Below are 19,597 nucleotides of genomic sequence, written 5' to 3'. Positions count from 1 at the left end.
CGTAGTCTCTAGTAGATGCAGCATATATAGACATCGTGCGATATATACAGAATCAAGGCCAACCTCCAATTTCTCAGAAGCATTGAACCCCATCCTTTAGAGCTTTGCAGCAGAAGCCTCCGGCTCTCCCACCTCCCGCAAAGCCTTCCAGACGCGCATCGCCTCATCCCAAAGCGCAGTATCCTGTACAATCTCAACCGACCCATCAGGCTTCAAGGTCCTCATCTCCCGATGATGCGTCGTACCCCACTTCACATCCCCCTCCCCATGAACAAACCTAATAAACGTATCCATCAAAGCCCGCCGAATAACACCCTTCTCCTCCGGCTCCAACACATGTCCATTCCCCCAGAACCAAATCGGGTAATCACTAGAATGCGTAACCTCCCAGTCGGGCGGAATATTGGCATCCACACACTTAGCCCGCCACTCAATCCGATACCGATAAAGCAAATGTCCCGCCCCGCCACTAGCAAGAGCATGAATCAGCCCGCGCTGCATATCATGCACCTGCATCTTGGCATACACCCGCCCGAAGGCATCATTGTCCCAGTTCTCACAGCACGATGGTAACTTGCCGTCCGGGTAGTGGAGCTTCATGAGCGTGTCCACGACGTGGCGCGGGTAATCTGCGAGAAGTCTGGAATGGAGAGCGGAGAGACTGTCGGCTTGTGGTGGGAACCAGGCGGCGTAGAGGTGTCGCTCGTCGCGGCATTCGCCGAGCATGATGCGCACGTTGCGTGCGGTGAGGGCGCGCGCGAAGGCTCCGCTGTCGAGGGAGTTGAAGAGGGTGGGTTGGATGAAGGCCGAGTCGGAGGTCGGGCGGTATTGGTTTAGTTGCACGCTCATGGCGGCGTCGAGGAGGGTTTGGGAGGAGAGGGATCGGAGATGGGAGATCTTTTCGGCCCAGGGGAGGGTGCTGGGGATGTTTAGGGCTGAGAGGAGTTGATCGAATTGTTCTTGGGCGGAGGCTGGAGACTTGGGCTGTACGGCGGCGGCGTTGGACCAGATGCAGGCTTGTTTGATTATTGCTTGGGAGGCAGGGAATTGGAGGTCGTAGGCGAGTTGGTAGAATGTTGAGTAGGCGCCTGGTTGGGTTAGTTTTGGGGCTTCGCATATAGGGAGAGGGGGTGAAAAGGCAACTCACCGGCTGAGTATCCGGAGACGGTGATCTGGGATGGGTTGCCGCCGAAGAGGCTGATGTTGTCCCTCGTCCATTCTAGGGCTAGACGCTGGTCCCAGAAGCCGTGGTTGCCTGCTGTTTCGCCTACGGAGGAGGCGTCCTTCCCGATCTCCGAGGAGTATAAGAAACCGAAGACGTTCAGCCGGTAGGCTGGAAGGACGACAATGGCGTTGAGTCCAGCATCACCTAGTAGGGCTGCGGCGGAGAACCCGTTCGGGTGGCCGAATTGTAGCCAGCCTCCGTCTAAGATGTGTAATCATCAGTATCAGGTCAGGGAATGGATTGTAGGCACTTTCAGAGGGGCGCGCATACGGATGAAGAAAAGAACCGGCCAACCTATAGGATCATTTTATTAGCTTCGGCTGATGTGTCGAGGATCGCGTTACTTACCTCCCTTGGGGGCCTCTCCCAGTGGTACCCACACGCTGGCCTCAAAGCAGTCCTCTGTGAACCCCTTCGTGTACGGACGACCCATGAAGCTGGGCTGCGGACAAACAGCAGCATCTTTGTCGCAAGGGGCGGGTTGGTCTTTGGTGCCGTAGGAATAGGATTCGGGGAGCTTCCGGGCCCGACGCCATCTTTCAGGAGGAGGAAGGGCATATCGGACAGATCCGAAGTAGTGACACAGGGGCTGGTTAGTCGCTTTTGAGTGCAGAGTGGTGCCCTGAATGTAGCCACGATGGGCCAGGGACTTCAGGTAGGGATGACCAAATGTCTCTAGAAGTGCCATTGTGGGCTGGGAGAATGAATATATATATGGCGGGCGGTCTTAGAGCTCTTGTGGTATAATAGAGAGTGAGAAATGGTCGAAAGCTATGGCACACGAGGTTCCATGGATAGATATAGCCCCAGAAAGGGCCGTTCTGACCGACGGCATCTCCGCACGAGGGGGAGGGCGCTCGCGTCTTTAGCGCATGATAAGGGTCCCGATGGCCGAAATCTTGGCAGGCGGTGGAGACTCAGGGGAAGAATTGACGAATCCTGAGATAATTGACATGTTTGCTAAATCGTCGGCAAATATAGCCTATAGAATGATAAGATATAGCGGAAATGTAAGGGGGAAACGCGGACGCTGAACCATAATAAACGGTCAAGATGGGCGAGGCATATCAAAGCGGCCCGCGGGGAAGCCGAAATCATTCCGCTTCGGCCCCAGATTTGGATGCCGCTAGTTGCCTGAGGCATTAAATTATAGGTCAGCAGTAGGATGGAGTGATGGCCTGCTCCTCGGCCATGTCTTTTCCTCTAGCTTCTGATGCATCTGTACGCTGTACACATATGCTAAGCCAGTGCCTATGATGATGTTTCATTTCGGGGTCCCAAGTCTGTGTGTTATACGGTTCAACACCTCCATTGTATGCTGCGCTATTTTCGAATAGATGACAGATGCCATCAAATATATCCTCAGCTAGTTAGTTGCCCATTACCCCGCTCATTGAAGATAAATAATTTCTAGACACAGTGCAGATATTGATGCTTCACAGGAAGAGACAGACGGTACTTTTTCTCTCTGCGCAGTTACTCTTCGATCCCCGCATTTGGCAGAGCACCTGACGTCAAGCCATCATGGATGAATTCCATTGGCACACGACCAAATCTGCACATCGTTTTATTGGATTGTTTCCGCCTAAGAGAGCTGATTAATCCCAAATAACTTGTGACATTTTGGAAATTATCCGTGGATCGACGTATACGATTTCCCAGAGATGATGAATCATTGCCGTTGTCAAGGAAGCTTTTGCAATCCTAGGACCGGGGTCCCCAAGCCATTACTGCCCATTATTGGTTCATGGACGTACTTTTGCCCCCTCAGACCTATGGGCCTGCCTTTTGCTGCATCATCATACCCAGGGTCTGGTTCACAGCACTCGGAGGGTGGCTGACTTACCCCTCTCTTACTTTGGGAATCTCTTATAAGGAGCTGCTGTCGTCCCGGGTATTTGCTCTGATCGGTAAAAACAACTCCTGTATCGAGGACACACTGCAAATAAGCTAACCGGTAAGTTGAAGTCTTGATTTCGAGTTCGCCCTCTTCAATATCGATCAGCTGGACTCTTTTTCTTTGATTATCTGTCGTTGAGATGACACCGGAGCCTCCCGGTTACATGATGAAAGAGCTATGTAACCATAGTCCGTGATCGATTTGGCTGCTATTCACCTGTGGTTGTTTGCCATACACATGCACCTGTTTAGTCCCTTTTCCTATGGATCACATCCTCACTTCAACTTACGAAGCACGCAGTTGATACTGCTCCTTCGATATCATCGCGAACGAAGAAGTACAAGAGAAGAGGAACCATGAGCAACAACCAACAGCCCCAGTCTCCCCGCCATTGGCATGGCACTGTCGGTGATCGCTACGAGCATCTCAATGTCTGGGTGCGAGGAGGTCCTCCTGAGACCTACCGTCGACCTTCGATCCCTACTACCACCGCTGCCACTGCCACTTCCGACAGACGCGTATGTCTGAACAGTTTTTGCCATCATCCCAAGCACTTGACTTCAGCCTTATGATTGGAACCTTCACACTCCTAGCATCTGCACTAACTAACCGTTCTGTATATGAAGGGCTCTGATTCATCGGATATGTCTTCCAACTCTGCCAATCTGAGCAACAGCCCTCCCCCCAGCGTTGGGGACAGAAGACGCTCAACCGGCCATGGCGCGTCCAGCCTGTTTGAGAGTCTGACAAGCCAGAAGCGCAACTCTACGGACCAGACTTTCAATACACGCCGTGAAAGCTGGAACGAGCAGGGACAGCAGGGCGGATTCTTCGCCAAGTGGTGGGATGGATACACGAGAGGAGGTAGTAAATAATCCCAACTAATTCCCTTCTTTGATGAAATGCTATGACATCGGAAATGTTGTACGTGAGGGGCCAGACCCCTCAGTGATTTATGCGAATATTGTTGCTACTTAGTCAAGTCAGGCGAGGTATAGCTATGCTATCTCGACGAACTTATGTTGCATGTACGTATGATGACTACTGTAATAGTCAACAAACATAATTTGACTAGCGTTTGCTTGATAGCACATTTGAATCGTAAGGGATAAGTAGAATGCGGGGTTCTGCGGTCGCAAGATTCGCCAGCCCCAAACTATACATGCCAAAATTGGTACGTAATTAGGACCTTGGACCCAAACCTAAGCTGTTTCACAGAGAATTTCCCCATCAAAAACTTGGTAGCATGCCTGTCGAGCGGCAATCAGTAGTACTAGTGAGACCCGGGGTATTGGGCTAGACTCTACAAGCGCGGTCGGTCAATAGCCAGTTTGGCTGCTACGAGTCGGTCGGCTTATCTACTCAAAAGAGTTTTCAAAGATACCACTACGAGGCCGAGACTGAGCACAGAAACAGGGTGTTGAGACCCATGTTTCTAAAGCATCAGTCCTGGGGTAGCAGAGAATAATGCTAGAAGCACATCTCGCAAAAGGAAACACTCAATCTCAGAGAGATGAGTTTCAGGCCAAATGCACACTATAGCACCACTGTGTGTTGAAAGTGGTACAAGTGGCAAAACACAGCAAAAGCATCATGGGAGACCTTTCATCAATGGTTATGCGGAAATCATCACCCTTCGTGAAGCCTTCATTGAGAAAAGTGGATGCGTATGAAAAATTTGGGAATTTGATATCTCTAACACGCCTAACCTCATGCCGTGGTAGAAAAGCCATATTTCAGAGCAGAGCGATAATGATTTTCAAGAACGCCTGCCTCCTTTTCTGACCATTTTTTGATCGATTCATCATAAACACAAACCCGGAGCTTTCCCTCCTGAAGACCCCGTGGATGAGGGCATTTACCGGACGATACCGTCGAAGCGGTTCTTGAACCACTTGATGGTCTCGTTCTGGGTGATACGGTGCTGGGAGCCGATACGGGCCTTGCAGCGGCGGCGCTTGGCGACACGCTCACCAGGGCGGGTCCTAGTAATTCCGAGTCAGTTCCTGATGCCTGGATGTTGTCCTGCTCGACCTGGATCGACACCGATGGATCTGTCGAACTAGGACTGCGTAGAGGTTGGAGTGCACTCACATGCAGCAGTAGAAGTCCATGCCGTAGATACCGATACCGGGGTCGTACTTGATACCCAGATCGATGTGCTCGGAGATACCGAAACCGAAGTTACCGGTCTCGGAGAAGTTGCGCTTGCGGAGCTCGTACTCCTTGACCTTAAGACCACGCTCAAGGATCTCCTCGGCCTTGGGGCCACGGACGGTAACGTGGACGGAGATCTTCTCGTTACGACGGATACCGAAGGTACGGACGGTGTAACGGGCCTTGCCTAAACGTTGAAAAAATCATCCCATCAGCCATCCATTCCATGTCACAGTTATCATATCCTCCTTCCTCGGCTGCTTCGTATTCGAAATTCTCGGATTCATCGGGTTCGGGCGTTCTTACTGTAGACCGGAGTCTGACCGCTCAGCTGCTCGAGCACCTTAGCAGCGCGAGTAAGTCTGTCACCAGACTCGCCGACGGAGATGTTGAGCACGAGCTTCTGGATGCGCAGCTCGCGCATAGGGTTGGCGGACTTGTCCTTGGATTCCGACTGCATGGCGACAAAAATGTTAGAAAAAAATTTGTTTAGGGAATTTTCGGAGTCTCGAGGATCGGGTTTATATCAATGCTGAAAAGTGTATTGGCGATGGGCAACATACCATGGCGACTGCTTTTGGCGTGAACTGGTCGACTGGTTGGTTGGAAGAAACTCAAGGATCGAAAAGTGTGTAAAAGGGAAATGTGTGGGTTGAAAGTGGGAAGCGAGAGCCCTTAGTGGCTTGGCGCGGTCGACTGGCGCCAAGCCGCAGAGCCGCGCCTCATGGACCTCCGACCCGTAGCAAGTCGAGCTGGTGCCGCTTGGAGAAAGTGTTGCAGACCTCGACCGACCTTCACTCCGAGCGCGACAGCTCAGTAAGGACAAAGTGACGATTAAGTAGAAGATTACCCCTTCTACCATCTCACAAAACAATTCTTTGGTTTTACTCAAGTCGCACTCGTGCGCATTCATAGCCCAACATGGCGGCTAATAAGCAGGGCAAGATGGTGAGTTGATCGGATTCTTCCCTTTGCTGTTGATATCAGCTTGTATACCCATGTTCGCGTGGCTAACTCATTCTCTTTATTCTGATAGCAAAACCTCGTAAGTTACTGACAGTACATATTTTACTCGCGCGTCAAACCTGACATTATCCTCAGATCAACTATCGGATGAGAGTCACCCTCAATGATGGCCGACAGATGACGGGACAGATGCTCGCTTTCGATAAGGTATATATCCCCGGGCCCTTCAGTGGCCATCGGATAATACTTGTAGTATGCCGGTCGCTGACGCAGTCACTTAGCACATGAACCTTGTCCTCGCCGATACAGAAGAATTCCGTCGCGTCAAGCGCAAGTCCAAGCCCGCCGCCGGTTCGACCAACGCACCTCTTGTCGAAGCCGAAGAAAAGCGCACCCTGGGTCTTACCATTGTTCGCGGTACACATGTCGTCTCTTGCTCCGTTGATGGACCTCCTCCCGCCGATCCCTCTGCCCGACTTGGTACTGCTGGCCCTGGTGCAGCTGCCGCAGCTGCCACTCTCGCAGCTGGCCCTGGAATTAGCAAACCCGCTGGACGTGGTCTGCCGGTCGGTCTGGGAGGCCCTGCCGCGGGTGTTGGTGGCCCTCCCCCGCCGCCCGGCGGTTTCCCTGGTTTCCCTCCTGGTGGTGGTTTCCCTGGAGTTCCCCCTCCGGGCTTCGCTGGTCGTGGTGGTGCCCCTGGTGGACCTCGTAAGTTTGCACTTTCGAGCTCAATGGTTGAACATGGTTACTGACATAAGCTATCAGCTGGCTTCGCTCCTCCCCCGGGATTCGCGCCTCAGGGTGCTCCTCGTAAGTATCCTAAGATTACGCGTTATGGTTCATGAGCTAACTGAGGCTGTTGTAGCGGGTGCTTTCCAACCCCCACCGGGATTCCAGCCCCCTGGACAGGGCCGCGGATTCCCTCCACCCGGCTTTGGTGGACGGTGATTTGATAGTATGTGCAGCAGCATGATGGCTTGCAACCTGGCCATGACACCGGCATGGCAGATACTTCGAACTACGAATCAAGCGAACAATATTCACTTCCCATTAGTCGCCTATTTGACGAACCTCAGACGAATAGGCATAGCACCCCGGGTTTTACCAGGCAAAGGCGTTGCGGCGTGTGCGGATGCAGGGAATGCCCTGACAAAAGAAAAGGTCGACCGAAATAAGGATAGGACCGACAGAAGTAATGCTAGATGTATTTCGAGCACTCAATTGTATTAGTGAATCCTAATGAGGGTTTGAAGCCTTTAATTTCTCTGTTTCATGTAAGACTATACTTCAATTCTACGGCGATTGGACAGCTGCAGGTGTAGATTTAGCCTAGTAGTACGCAGTAAGCACCTAGCAGGTCCGATTCAACCAACGACTTCGCAGGGATATAGTGCACGTGACCGTCTCCGGGTAACTCCGCCCGGCGCGGACTGCAGGTGACGGAGTGAGGAAAGCAAACCGCTCGGCCCTGCGTACTCTCCTCTGATCAACTCTCCACTCCCTCACTTTAGTCCAAGCCTTCGAGTCGTCAAAATGGCCGCTGCAATCAAGGCAATCAATGCGAAGATCCGGTCTAACAAGGCCCTGGATTACTTCTGCTCTACCCGTACGTTCAATCCTCACCGTTACCCTCTCCGTGTTCCTGACCGAGATCGGCCGACAAGAATGTCTGCCGTAAGACATGTTCTGAAGGGGTTGATGAGCAACTTCAATGAATCCTTTCAGCACATGTTTTCGGTCACGAACACGAAGCTCTTACTTAGCCAAATCTGGTTCATAAAAAGCAATTTCTCTTGGCTAACAATGATCTTAACTAGACTTCTGGGGCCCTGCCTCCAACTTCGGTATTCCCATTGCGGCGGTGATGGACACTCAGAAGGACCCTGAAATGTACGTCGCTACAATTACCTCCCCTCGCTCCGCGGAGTTCCTTTCCTGAATATACCCTGCACATCGAATCAAGCTTTGAGAGCTTATCGGGATAGCCCAGACGAACATGCCAGCACCCTCTTAACCAATAATATGTTTGCTAACTGTCATTCTATCTACACAGTATCTCCGGCCAAATGACCGGTGCTCTCGTTGTCTACTCGGGCACTTTCATGCGCTACGCCCTTGCCGTCTCCCCCAAGAACTACCTCCTGTTCGCCTGCCACGCCGTCAACTTCTCCGCCCAGCTTACCCAAGGATACCGCTACCTGAACTACTGGAAGTACGTCACAAAATGGCTCTTTCTTCCCACCCTCATTGAGACATGAAAGGATAATGCTGACTTTCGCATCAACAGCTGGGGAGGCCGTGAAGCTCAGCTCGCCGAGGCCGCCAAGCAGGGCAAAAATGCCACCGAGGCTGGCGCTTAAACGACGTCATCTTCCTTTTCTCGACTTTATCGCCTCATCCCGCTTGCTGCGCGGCTTATGAATACCCCATACGTCTTCAGCAGCATTGCCTGCCCACCTACCCATTTAAGTAGACAATACCACAATATCATGAATCAAATCGCCAAATCAATGTGAGACCTGTACGTTGAGGGATGATCCAGGTAAGATATGGGGCAAGATGACGGCTCCAGCCACTTGTATTATTAATAGTGGCGCTGGGATTGGTAGTTTTGTTTGGTGGGGGGGTTGGGTTTTCTGCTGTTGACTATGAGATATCTTTGTATCTAGCAGCTGGGCATGCCGGGGTTTTCTGTATATAGGCTTTTGTTTTTGCGCATCAACAAGGTTTAGACATTGATGATCTGGTAAAGCTTTGTTTAGTCGACTTCATTTATTTGAGTAAGTGTTATCTGCTTAGAAGGGAAGATGGACAAGGTCAAAATAGACATATACTGGCAATTTAATCTCTAGTCTATATCAAATACAATCGAGAATACAGCAATGATAAACAAGATTTAATCAAACAGGGATTTAGCAATCAGACCAAGAAGTATAGGCCAATCCATCGAATGGACGATGGCCTCACATTGTAGCATCAATCATTCATATCCAGAGATCCGATCCGAAGGAACGGTATAACAATCATGACATTTACACAATCTATGAGTCACAGTAGCCGGGGGCTTTGACGTCTGACCCATTGATCCAGTTGTTGAGCGTCAGGGCGGTCGTATACAAACAGCTAAGGACACCAAAAACGGAGAGTGCGATATCGGCAATCTGCTGTCGTCTCGACTGGGCACAGGCCTTGAGATGCAGTAGAGGCTGAGCAGAAGTTAGTAATCGATTTGGCGGACTAGACGAAGGTACGTCAATAGTTAACTTACCGGGTATACGTAAATCAAGGGGACACAGGCGAAACTTCCGACAAGCGAAACAAACTTGTCCAAGTCTTCTGCTCCGCCCCAAGCAATAAATGCACAGATCATGACAAGGAAGAAACGGAAGCAATTCTTCTTCCACTTGATACTGGGGTTGTACTTTCCGCTGCGAGTGAAAAGCTCGTTCTCCAAGATTCGAATGGCCGGGAAGAGCTGCAGTGGGGTACTGAGAAGAATCGCCAGAGAATACAGGAATTGCACAGCATTTACAAACTTGTCATCCTGAGGCATGTTGAGGATGACTACCGTCTTCGTTGCGGAACCATATGCCGCATAGCTGAACGCACCAGCGCTGAGGAAGATGATCGTGATTATCACCATCACCATGGCGAGGACACCGGGGAACTTTTGCGGGTGCTTCATTGATTCCTGAATGGGAATGATCAGACCAATGCCCTCATATGTGAAAATAGCCGTGCCGATGAAAAGTGTCCAGGTGGATGGATTGAAGGATATGATATCCGAAACACCGCCTTGGTTGGAGATAGTCAAGAAATCGTAATAGAAGAGGTAAACCAGCCCCATCATGATGAACAGGTCTGCAATGAGGGCAGTGAAACCGAGCTTGCTGATATCGCGGATCAATGAAAGAGGGAGGAAGATGACCAGCTGCAGCAGCACCATAAACTTGATGTCAATAAAAGATTTGCATTTGCTGACAGCCAGGACAAAGGCTTGTAGGTTCTCGGCCGTGAAAACAATGTATGCCGAGACGAAGCCCAATTGACTCAACACAATGGAGCCGAGAATGATGCGCCTCATATGCTTTCCATAGAGCGCACCGCCAATGTCACCAAAAGAACCATCAATCTTCAGCCGCGTATTAACCAGGAGGATGAAACAGTAAAAGCTGAGTAGTGATACACCAAGAAGTACCATGCTACTGAACAGCATGCCACCGTTCAAGAAAGCTCTCGGCAAGAACAAGACTCCTGTACCAACGAAAGACTTGAGTAGAAGCAAAGCTGCTCCGGTCCGCGTGTTGGTTCCCGTCCCACCGCGTGGCTTGCGCTTCCTCCGGCCAGCTGTGTCTGGCCTGAGAAGGGCTGAGTCTTCACCTGGTTCTCTGCCTTCTGCTTCATCATAAGTATCCGATGAGAAGTACTCATCAGGACCCAAGACCTCGTCATCCTCTTCAAGCTCTTCACCAGCAAAGTGACCGTATAGAGTCAGAAATTCCAGAAAGCTGCTTGTTGGAAGCTGGGGCTGAGCAGCAGAAGCCTGCGCACCCGAGCCATCCAGATCTCCAGGGAGGTTGGGGCCTACTGCCCGTCTTAGATAGTCTCTTCTGAAACCTCCTGGGACACGGATACTGTTGATGTTCGTGGTTTCATCCTCAGGTGCAGGTCGAGCATGACTGAAGCTCCTGCTGCGGTGGGGTTTCCGCAATGAGCTTCCAGCTTCTGCGTCCTCGGCCCATCTGTACACCTGTCTCGTGATATCACCACCCTGGAGTTGCAGACTAGAGAACTCATCCTCGGCGTTACTTTGGGCACCCCCAGAAGAGTGAATATCCCGATTTTCGACCACATTCTGGGGTTGCACCAAATGTCTCTTGACAACTTCGGGATCCTCGTATGGGCCAGCTGAATATATCGAACCCTCTCTCCCAGCCTTGTTATCGAAGGAACCGTAGTTCGACCTGACAGGCTGGTTCAGGAGGCCAGGCGAAGCAGTCCGCCTCGGAGGGGTACCCGCTCTCGGAGGAGGAGACCGGCCGAGGTAGTCCTGGAGCGCAGATGCAATCATGGATTGTCCGGGGCCGGGTAAGGATGACGGATTGTCGACTTTCCGGAGGTCTTGGTTGGTTGCTGCGGTTGGTTGAATCGGCAGCGGTACCTGTCTTGACGAATAGGAATTCGAGGGAGAAGGAATTGGTGATGCTAGACGGGCTATCGAGGCATGCCTATAAGAAGAAGAAACATCTCCTGCAGGTGATCCTGAGCGCATCGCGGACGTGGAGATCGGCGACGCTGAACGGTTACGCTGAGAGGATGAGCCCTCACCGTTGTCAGACATCCTGGAGGATGACATGTTGACAAGAAGCAAGATTGAATTTTCTCGGAGTACGAGAACTTGGTTAATTCCGAGAACAATTCGTACTATTTGAGTTTTCGGAGGCGAACCAGGATCATGGGGGGAATGCCTACGAAGTAGGAAGGGCTGATAAGAGCGGAGAAGGAGAGTTGAGAGGATCGATAATGCGAGAGGCGCAAGTCGTTCACCGCAATGTATGCGGAGGGACTAGGCTTCCTGTTGTTTCCACGCACCCCAAAACACCCCGCGCCTTGTCGACCATGACAATCATGAACAAAGATGAACGGGCCAACAAAGGAACGATAGAAGTGATGGAGAGACGAGGATGAGATAAGGGAGATCAGATGAGGCAGACTGCCAGACCCAGTGACCACTTTTGCATTGTTTGTTTGTCGCTCGGCACATGAGGTCATCGCCGACGATCTGAACTCGGACTTCGCGTCTCCATTATCCTTTGTTCGTTACACGGTAACTTAACGTGCATGGCCCTGAGAGGTCCTTGCTGGTTTGCATCACAGTAGCTCTTACTGTGCTTGCAGGCAAATTACTCTTACCCGGTCTTAGCACCAACTCATTGTCCTTGCGCCTCCGATTCGTCCGCTTTCAATTGTGTCATTGCTGTATGAGGGAGGAGAAAAGCTCCTACAACCAGGAGCGGAGGCCCTATATCCATGACTGACGGACGGGCTGACAGTGCCTCGGAGTCTCTGTCCCGAAGGAGACCCAATTTCTCCACGCGGGCGGCTGAAGAAGACGTTTCTAGGTTGGATCCGAGCGAATCTGCCAATGCATCTCCCGAAGAAAGTAGCAAGTTCCTCCACGGGAGGATGAATTCCTCCTCACATTCGCACGAGCCTCCGCATTTTCATCACCGCTCATCCGAAAGCCGACAACAATCCCAACAGAACGTCATCGATAATGTTGCTCGTTGGTGGAGTGGGCAGGGGAGTGACGGAAAGCATGAACTCCCTAGGGAGAGATTAAATGCCAATCGCTCGCCCCCTGGGCCCTTCAGAGAGGGTCAGAAGGAGAGAGATAGCCAGAAAGACCGTACGCTTGACAATCCTGATAAGCTTGGGACATTTTCTGGCGTCTTTGTGCCGACCACCTTGAACGTCCTTAGTATCCTGATGTTCCTTCGCTTTGGCTTCATCCTTGGCCAAGCTGGGTTATTAGGGATGTTAGGTATGGCGCCCTTCAATCATCACCCACACAAGCCAATTGGGGTCTGACAGAGAGTAGGCTTACTGGTCGCTTCGTACACGATCAATCTCGTAACGACTATGTCTCTATCCGCTATTGCAACCAACGGAACAGTACGAGGAGGTGGAGCATACTATCTTATATCTCGATCGCTAGGTCCTGAGTTTGGTGGATCTATAGGGATAGTGTTCTACCTGGGTTATGTGTTGAATACCGGTATGAATGCCGTCGGTCTTGTTGACTGTTTCACACAGAACTTCGGGTCTGAGTCTGGTACTTGGGGCAATTTCCTTAGAGAAGGCTTCTGGTGGCAATACCTCTGGGGAACTGTCATCCTCATAATGTGTACCGCGATATGCTTAGCGGGAAGTTCTATATTCTCCAGAGCTAGCAACGGGTTGCTTATCATTCTCCTCATCGCGACTTTCAGCATACCAGTCTCTGCCGTATTCATGAAGCCATTCAGCATCCCAAAGGTTGGGGTAGAATTCACAGGATTGCGGCTTCAGACGCTGCTAGAAAATCTCAAACCCAAGCTTACCAAAGGCGCTGCTGGCAGCCAAATACGTGGACGGGAGAATTTCCAGGACCTATTCGGGATCCTGTTCCCTGCTACTGGTGGTATATTCGCGTAGGTACGTTTCCTAGAACTTAAGAACACCAAGCTCACGTACCAACAGCGGCGCGAGCATGTCTGGTGACCTTAAGAACCCGAGCAAATCGATTCCCAAGGGAACTCTGTGTGGGCTAGTCTTGACATTCATCACCTATGCTATTGTAATTCTTGCCATGGCTGCTTCGATCACCCGGGAATCATTTTACAAAAATGCAAACGTTGTTCAAGTGGTATGTAATGGTTACATGGATTGAACAGCGTGCGTCGCTCACTAAGTACAGGCAAATCTTTCCGGGGCAGTTATACTCATGGGAGAATTCGCGACAAGTTTTTTCTCTGCTCTTATGGGAGTGATTGGCTCAGCAAAACTGCTTCAGGCGGTTGCGCGAGACGGCTTGCTTCCTGGCCTAAGTTTTTTCGGCAAGGGTACCAGGAAGACCGATGAGCCCGTTAACGCAATCATCGTCACTTACATGGTTGCACAACTCACTATGCTTTTTGACATCAACCAAATTGCATCCTTCGTTACAATGACCTATCTGATGACCTTTCTCGTGACGAATCTCGCCTGTTTCCTCCTAAAGATCGGGTCTGCTCCCAACTTTCGTCCGTCTTTTCACTACTTCAACTGGAAAACCGCAGCGACAGGCACCTTGGTATGCGGAGCAAGCATGTTCTTCGTTGACGGGATCTATGCCACAGGCTGCGTAGGTGTACTGATGATGCTATTCCTGCTAATCCACTACACCTCGCCTCCTAAGTCCTGGGGTGATGTCAGCCAGAGTCTGATCTATCATCAAGTGCGAAAATATCTGCTTCGGCTTCGTCAGGAGCATGTTAAGTTCTGGCGGCCTCAGATTCTGTTGTTCGTCAACGATCTCAGCGAGCAGTCTAAGATGATCTCATTCTGTAACTCTCTGAAGAAAGGAGGGTTGTTTGTGCTGGGCCATGTGCTCGTGACAGATGATTTCACCACCGCTGTGCCAGAGGCACGACGGCAGCAGACTGCATGGACCAAGTTCGTTGAGAACTCCCGAGTGAAGGCCTTTGTCAATATTACAGTCTCTCCCACTGCTGAATGGGGTGTCCGTAATGTCACACTAAGTGCTGGACTGGGAGGTATGAGACCAAACATAGTCGTGATTGATCAATTCCGCGAAGGCAAATCCTTGGTTGAGAGACCATCCCTCTCAGGTCGGAGGGAATCGGGTGGAAGACGCATATCTCGCGAACTGGTGCCTGTGATATCGGAAGACGGTTCGCAGGAGCCACCGATGTCAACCAAGACATATGTGACCATCCTAGAAGATCTGCTCTTCAAGCTGCGTATGAATGTTGCTGTGGCAAAGGGATTTGAGGATCTCGAGCTTCCTGGACCACACGGACAGCACAGAAAGAAGTACATTGACCTCTGGCCGATACAGATGAGCGCAGAGCTCGGTGCAGACAGTGAAAGCAAGAAGAATGTTCTGACCACTAACTTTGACACCTATACCCTCATCTTACAATTAGGGTGTATCCTCAATACTGTACCGTCGTGGAAAAAGACGTACAAGCTTCGAGTGGCTGTTTTCGTTGAGTACGAAACCGACGTTGAGGACGAGAGAGGAAGGGTCGAAGCGCTTCTCGAGAAGCTAAGGATAGAGGCCGAGGTCTTGGTTTTCTGGCTGGCATGCGGTGATCTTAAAACCTACCGTATCATCGTGAACGGCGACATCTCACCGGAAACCGAGGATGCGGAACCCCGAGTCCATGAAGCTTTACGGAACGAAGAATGGTGGCAGGATATACAGAAATCTAGGAGTGAGCATGAAGCTCAGCAGCGAGCTGAAGTGGGTGCTATCAAAAGGGCAGACGAGCGGATTCCTAGTTGGCCCATGCAAAGCCCCGAAAGTGCTCACAAGCCACTACAACCTTTAGCCGGTGGGCTGAGGAAATTGGTGGAGTCATCCAAGCGCCGGCGATCAATTTCGAGCTTCAGAGGGCTTGGAAGTGTCAGCTTAGGCATGCAAACCCATCGCTTGCTGGATGCTTTTGTTGATTACGACAGCAGCGAGAGCAGCACAGGTGAGAGCAGTGACGAAGGGGAGTTTCCGCCTTACCTGGATGAGGAAGACGACGAAGAAGAAAACGGCCAGGAAGCCGAACACAGGATCCAGAGTCCTCAATCAGAACCGGCAGGATCTAAGGCAAAACAGAAGGTTACCGAAGAGGTCGCACCGGAACAGGCAGTTCCGTCAATCATTATGACATGCGACGATGGGACATCCCCCAAGACCCAGTCAAGTCCATCCCGGCCAAAATTTAACCGGTCGCCGTCCAGCAGCCGATTCAGCTCATCGCCAATCCCTGAAGCCCGTGTCAACACAGAAGAGGGCGCGGGCCCTTCAATCATGTTCGCTCCTAGTGCATCTCCTCCACGCACATCTAACCGGATTGAATCCATTTATACACGACGCTCTTCTTCAGAGCCATCTGTCCCCAAAACCGCGTCTGGATATCCAAGGCAGGCATCAGTTCCATTATCATTCAACGATCTCCCTAGTCGGGCGCAGCACTTGATCTTGAATGAACTGATGAACCAGCACAGTGATGATACAGCTGTCCTATTCACAACTTTGCCATCACCGTCCGAAGGCACTGCACAGAGCGAGGCAGCAAGTGCCTCGTACCTGAGCGACTTGACAGTCTTCTGGCAAGGATTGCCGCCGTGTCTGCTGGTCCATAGCAACAGCATGACTGTGACGATGAATCTCTAGCGTAAGGGCATGAACATAAAAAGGGGAGCAAGGCATTGCACATTTTCGCTAAGCCATAGTATATACGACTACTGGTACATTGACTGTTCATAGCATATGCATATGTTAATAATGACTTGAAGATATTGTCCTTCTCCATGAATGAACCCATACTATTATCATGTCACCGAGCCTAGTAGTACTGGTAGGCTTCAATAACCGATGGTTTGACCCATCCCAACTGTGTCACCCATCAACGCCCACTCCTCGCTTTTACCTTATCAGTACACTTAAATATTCCCAAGGATAGGCCCACGCCTGCACGAGACAATCAAGCAGTCTTGCCAATGCAACTTCTATAGAGATACCAAGGACCAGAGACCGTAGACATAAGGATACCAGCAAGCATGTCCTCCCATCCTCTTTCCAGTTGGCCCACTCTTTGGTCCCATCCATTCTCAGCAAGAATCCCATTCATCTAAGCGTGTGTATATCAGCTTTCGACGATTTCCAAGGCATAATAGAACATAAGATTTATATATATGTTTCAAAGCTAAATAATCTATGAAAGTAACATGATGTAATGTATACACAAAAGACATGTCCATTCATTCAAACTGGCACACATCCTATAGTGCTACTAAACAGTAGTGGCTTTCCCAATCTAAGTAGTATATTTGAAGAAGCCATTGCCGGATTTGACACCTAGGTCACCACGTTCGATCATCTCTCGTAGGTATTTGCGCGGCGCATTAGGGATTCCCATCCTCACTTTGGCGTAATGTTCCTCGACGGCGAGAATCACATCCAGTCCAGCAATGTCCATCAGCTCACAGGGCCCGCGGGGCGTGTTCAGCACACACTTGTAGATTTGGTCCACCTCCTCGGGCGTAGCGATGCCCTCTTCTAAGACCAGGAGTGTCTCGCGCTTGATGGCGGCCCAGATGCTATACATGATTAGCATGTATACCCGTATTCCATATAACGTGATTGGCGAGATACCGGTTGAAGGTGTAGCCTGTTGAGGACTTGCGGACGTGGAAGGGTTGGAATCCATGGTCATGGGTTTCCTTCATAAGGAGAGGGATGATGTCGGGTCGGGTTTGGCTGGAGCCCATGATTTCGATCGCTGAAGCGTGGTGAGTTAGCAAATTGAAAAAGCTCTTCTTGCTAGAATTGGATCTGGTCTTCCTTACCTGTTGTCTCGGGTGGCCAGACTTGGAAAGGTTATAGTTAGTGTTGCTGCTCATGGGACAGTTCTTCGTAGGTATTGGACTTACAGGAATGCAGGTTGACGAAACGATCATCTGATTTGAGGGATAGTCCATGACAGATGTCTGTAATGGAATAACTGCTCGAGTTTGACGCGATGATTGTCTGGGAGTGCGATCTACTGGCGAGGTCCAGCATCACGGACCGCTTGTATTCCAGGTCCTCTGGGACACACTAACAGGGTTTAGCTAGGGTGTATCAATGCTTGGTGGTCGTTACCTACCTCAATAGCGAGCCAGGAGTCGCGCAGCGCTGGGTCCAGGTCGTCGACAGTAAGACTGGTTATTTTGCCTTCCTTCCCAGCTGGATCTGAGGCTCTTAGCCTTTGTATGGTGGCTAATGCCAGGTTTAGCTGGGCAGGGCTTTTGTCGACAAGGTAGACTGGTCTCCCTTGTCGAGACCACTGTTTCCGATACTAGTTAAACCAAAGCTCTGATTCAAAATGGGAGGCTCAGACATACCATGTATGCAAGGCGCGAGCCTTGAGTGCCTGCACCGAGCAGAGTAACAGCGTTGAGAAGTTTAGACATTTGCTGACTTGACTTCGTAAGGGAGTTAGGTTATCTTGCGATTCGAATCTGAGGCACATGGCTGCAGGCAAGCCCTGGTTTATATGGACAGCGACTCATCACTAAAACGCTGTTCCGTCGAACTCTTATACGCTCACTGATGTCAATGCGATTTTTGACCAACCGTTCCTGTTAATACCCTGATCTGTATAACAGCACAGGTTTGATTTGAGATTTACTTGGTTCCAGATAGATATTTCTTGCTCGTTTCAGGAACTGCCTTTGATTCGGGGGTTTTACCGCAATGTCTTTTGGTCTTGTCCCATAATCATGTAGTCTTTCTATTCATGGCAATTTGGGGAGCAAAGCATTGATGATCGACTTGGCTCAGAGAGTTCGGCGCTTATCTTCTGCATAATGCGGCATTTGAGCTTGAGTGACTAGCTAATTGACACTTTCGGTGGCAATCTGCCGCATGTAGTTTGTAACGTCTAATCGAGATCCCTTTGAAGAACGTTTCTAGTGGTCGGGGTATGAGGCCGGTGAGGCCGGTGGCTGGTTCCTGGCTGACAGTCTGCATTCTGTTTGGTCAGGTCCTTGTATATTTTTCCGGGGAAGGAAACGTCAAATATCAGAGCAAGGAAGTAAAAAGTCTATCGGAATGATGTAGACATGTAGCAGATCGTTTCAGCCTATGTTAACCGGCTCTTTCTTGGCTTGGAACCTAGAAACTAAAAGTCCTGTGGCGAACGATATGTCTCTACTCTGCGTACAGCCCATATCTTGAAGACTGGCAAGTCTTGGAACAGAAGTTCAACGGATTTGTATGAGTAACGGCACGGCACTGATCACCTACCAGAAGAAATGTTCAAGATCATCCTGTTCCGATTGGGAAGGAATCTTGGTTTGATGTGAGCTCAGGATGATACAGTGGTTTTCAGGCCCCTTTGAGACAGGGTCCTACCATGCCATGAGACGATCATGCAGTTCTTCAGATGAAGATCGCAACCACTACATAGTCGAACTTGACCATCAAATGCTGCCAGACTCCGCATCAAAAGGGTCGAGGCTCTAAGCCTACTGGGAGTAGTTGATCGGAGGATTCGGCTTAGGAGTGCTGTGTCTGTCGTTCTAATGCCATAAAAATGACATCGTTTCACGAACCATTAGGTGAGAGAGCGCTATTGTGTATTTGACGCCTGTCTTATATACTCTTCTTTCTTACACAGGTAGTGTGCAGTGACTCGTTCCCGGTACTATATCTTGATGACAGTCAACAGTTATGATGGGTAAGTAAGAATGAATAAAGCCATAGAATCAAGTAGGATCATGTTGATGACCATCATTTATGAAGAAGGTTAATATTGTGCAGGTGATATGTGGTCTAGTTTGAAAGTTGATGAAAGCCCAGCATGTTGCACGAGGAGCGAATGGCATGTGGTGGGCCAGTTTCCAACTGCATTTTGGCAGTGGCCCCATCTGCATCTGGAATCATCTGACTGCCATCCATTGTATACTACCGTTCCCCTGGCCTGGTGCAACACGGTAACGGGACTAACACTCTCATGCCCGGAACAATACTATCGCAAGTTGCTGTTTCTTTTCCTTCCCATTTGGAAATGACTATGATAAATGATTCCAAGCATTGTCAA

The 19,597-nt window shown here is 50.3% G+C and overlaps 8 protein-coding genes across 8 annotated transcripts; 4 read left to right on the top strand and 4 right to left on the bottom strand.

The window, feature by feature from the left end:
- Positions 1-17: 17 nt before the first annotated feature.
- On the bottom strand, positions 18-2,010 carry BO87DRAFT_330547 (putative carboxylesterase). Its single transcript, XM_025620304.1, has 4 exons — positions 1,574-2,010; positions 1,496-1,519; positions 1,148-1,426; positions 18-1,088 (listed from the first exon to the last, which is right to left on the bottom strand). Exons 1-4 carry the CDS (start codon positions 1,911-1,913, stop codon positions 97-99), a joined length of 1,635 nt encoding a protein of 544 aa, XP_025481883.1. The 5' UTR covers positions 1,914-2,010; the 3' UTR covers positions 18-96.
- Positions 2,011-3,481: 1,471 nt separating this feature from the next.
- On the top strand, positions 3,482-4,000 carry BO87DRAFT_424054 (uncharacterized protein; the record flags this gene model as incomplete). Its single annotated transcript, XM_025627206.1, has 2 exons — positions 3,482-3,643; positions 3,752-4,000. 2 exons carry the CDS (start codon positions 3,482-3,484, stop codon positions 3,998-4,000), a joined length of 411 nt encoding a protein of 136 aa, XP_025481882.1.
- A 946-nt stretch (positions 4,001-4,946) lies between these two features.
- Positions 4,947-5,921, bottom strand: BO87DRAFT_238550 (60S ribosomal protein uL5). The gene is made up of 4 exons (XM_025618822.1): positions 5,846-5,921; positions 5,589-5,736; positions 5,220-5,469; positions 4,947-5,110 (listed from the first exon to the last, which is right to left on the bottom strand). The coding sequence occupies exons 1-4, from the start codon at positions 5,846-5,848 to the stop codon at positions 4,984-4,986; spliced, it is 528 nt and encodes a 175-aa protein (XP_025481881.1). The 5' UTR covers positions 5,849-5,921; the 3' UTR covers positions 4,947-4,983.
- A 113-nt stretch (positions 5,922-6,034) lies between these two features.
- Positions 6,035-7,494, top strand: BO87DRAFT_374749 (small nuclear ribonucleoprotein-associated protein). The gene is made up of 6 exons (XM_025622859.1): positions 6,035-6,230; positions 6,319-6,327; positions 6,384-6,455; positions 6,530-6,956; positions 7,014-7,058; positions 7,114-7,494. The coding sequence occupies exons 1-6, from the start codon at positions 6,204-6,206 to the stop codon at positions 7,194-7,196; spliced, it is 663 nt and encodes a 220-aa protein (XP_025481880.1). The 5' UTR covers positions 6,035-6,203; the 3' UTR covers positions 7,197-7,494.
- Positions 7,495-7,707: 213 nt separating this feature from the next.
- BO87DRAFT_374748 (pyruvate transporter MPC1) lies at positions 7,708-8,988 on the top strand. Its single transcript, XM_025622858.1, has 4 exons — positions 7,708-7,854; positions 8,066-8,138; positions 8,302-8,460; positions 8,536-8,988. Exons 1-4 carry the CDS (start codon positions 7,782-7,784, stop codon positions 8,606-8,608), a joined length of 378 nt encoding a protein of 125 aa, XP_025481879.1. The 5' UTR covers positions 7,708-7,781; the 3' UTR covers positions 8,609-8,988.
- A 94-nt stretch (positions 8,989-9,082) lies between these two features.
- BO87DRAFT_374747 (putative amino acid transporter) lies at positions 9,083-11,900 on the bottom strand. Its single transcript, XM_025622857.1, has 2 exons — positions 9,517-11,900; positions 9,083-9,454 (listed from the first exon to the last, which is right to left on the bottom strand). Exons 1-2 carry the CDS (start codon positions 11,602-11,604, stop codon positions 9,290-9,292), a joined length of 2,253 nt encoding a protein of 750 aa, XP_025481878.1. The 5' UTR covers positions 11,605-11,900; the 3' UTR covers positions 9,083-9,289.
- BO87DRAFT_330537 (putative cation chloride cotransporter) lies at positions 11,889-16,274 on the top strand. The gene is made up of 4 exons (XM_025620303.1): positions 11,889-12,792; positions 12,847-13,441; positions 13,491-13,656; positions 13,708-16,274. Exons 1-4 carry the CDS (start codon positions 12,279-12,281, stop codon positions 16,183-16,185), a joined length of 3,753 nt encoding a protein of 1,250 aa, XP_025481877.1. The 5' UTR covers positions 11,889-12,278; the 3' UTR covers positions 16,186-16,274.
- A 554-nt stretch (positions 16,275-16,828) lies between these two features.
- On the bottom strand, positions 16,829-17,966 carry BO87DRAFT_424048 (3-hydroxyacyl-CoA dehydrogenase family protein; the record flags this gene model as incomplete). The annotated part of the gene is made up of 6 exons (XM_025627205.1): positions 16,829-17,111; positions 17,167-17,293; positions 17,361-17,381; positions 17,445-17,610; positions 17,660-17,839; positions 17,898-17,966. 6 exons carry the CDS (start codon positions 17,964-17,966, stop codon positions 16,829-16,831), a joined length of 846 nt encoding a protein of 281 aa, XP_025481876.1.
- Between the last annotated feature and the right edge of the window lie 1,631 nt (positions 17,967-19,597).

The sequence above is a fragment of the Aspergillus neoniger genome (genome assembly GCF_003184625.1).
Source record: "Aspergillus neoniger CBS 115656 unplaced genomic scaffold BO87scaffold_9, whole genome shotgun sequence".
Lineage (NCBI taxonomy): Eukaryota > Fungi > Ascomycota > Eurotiomycetes > Eurotiales > Aspergillaceae > Aspergillus > Aspergillus neoniger.
The sequence above is the reverse complement of the archived record's forward strand: the minus strand, read 5'-3'. Positions and strand labels throughout refer to the sequence as shown.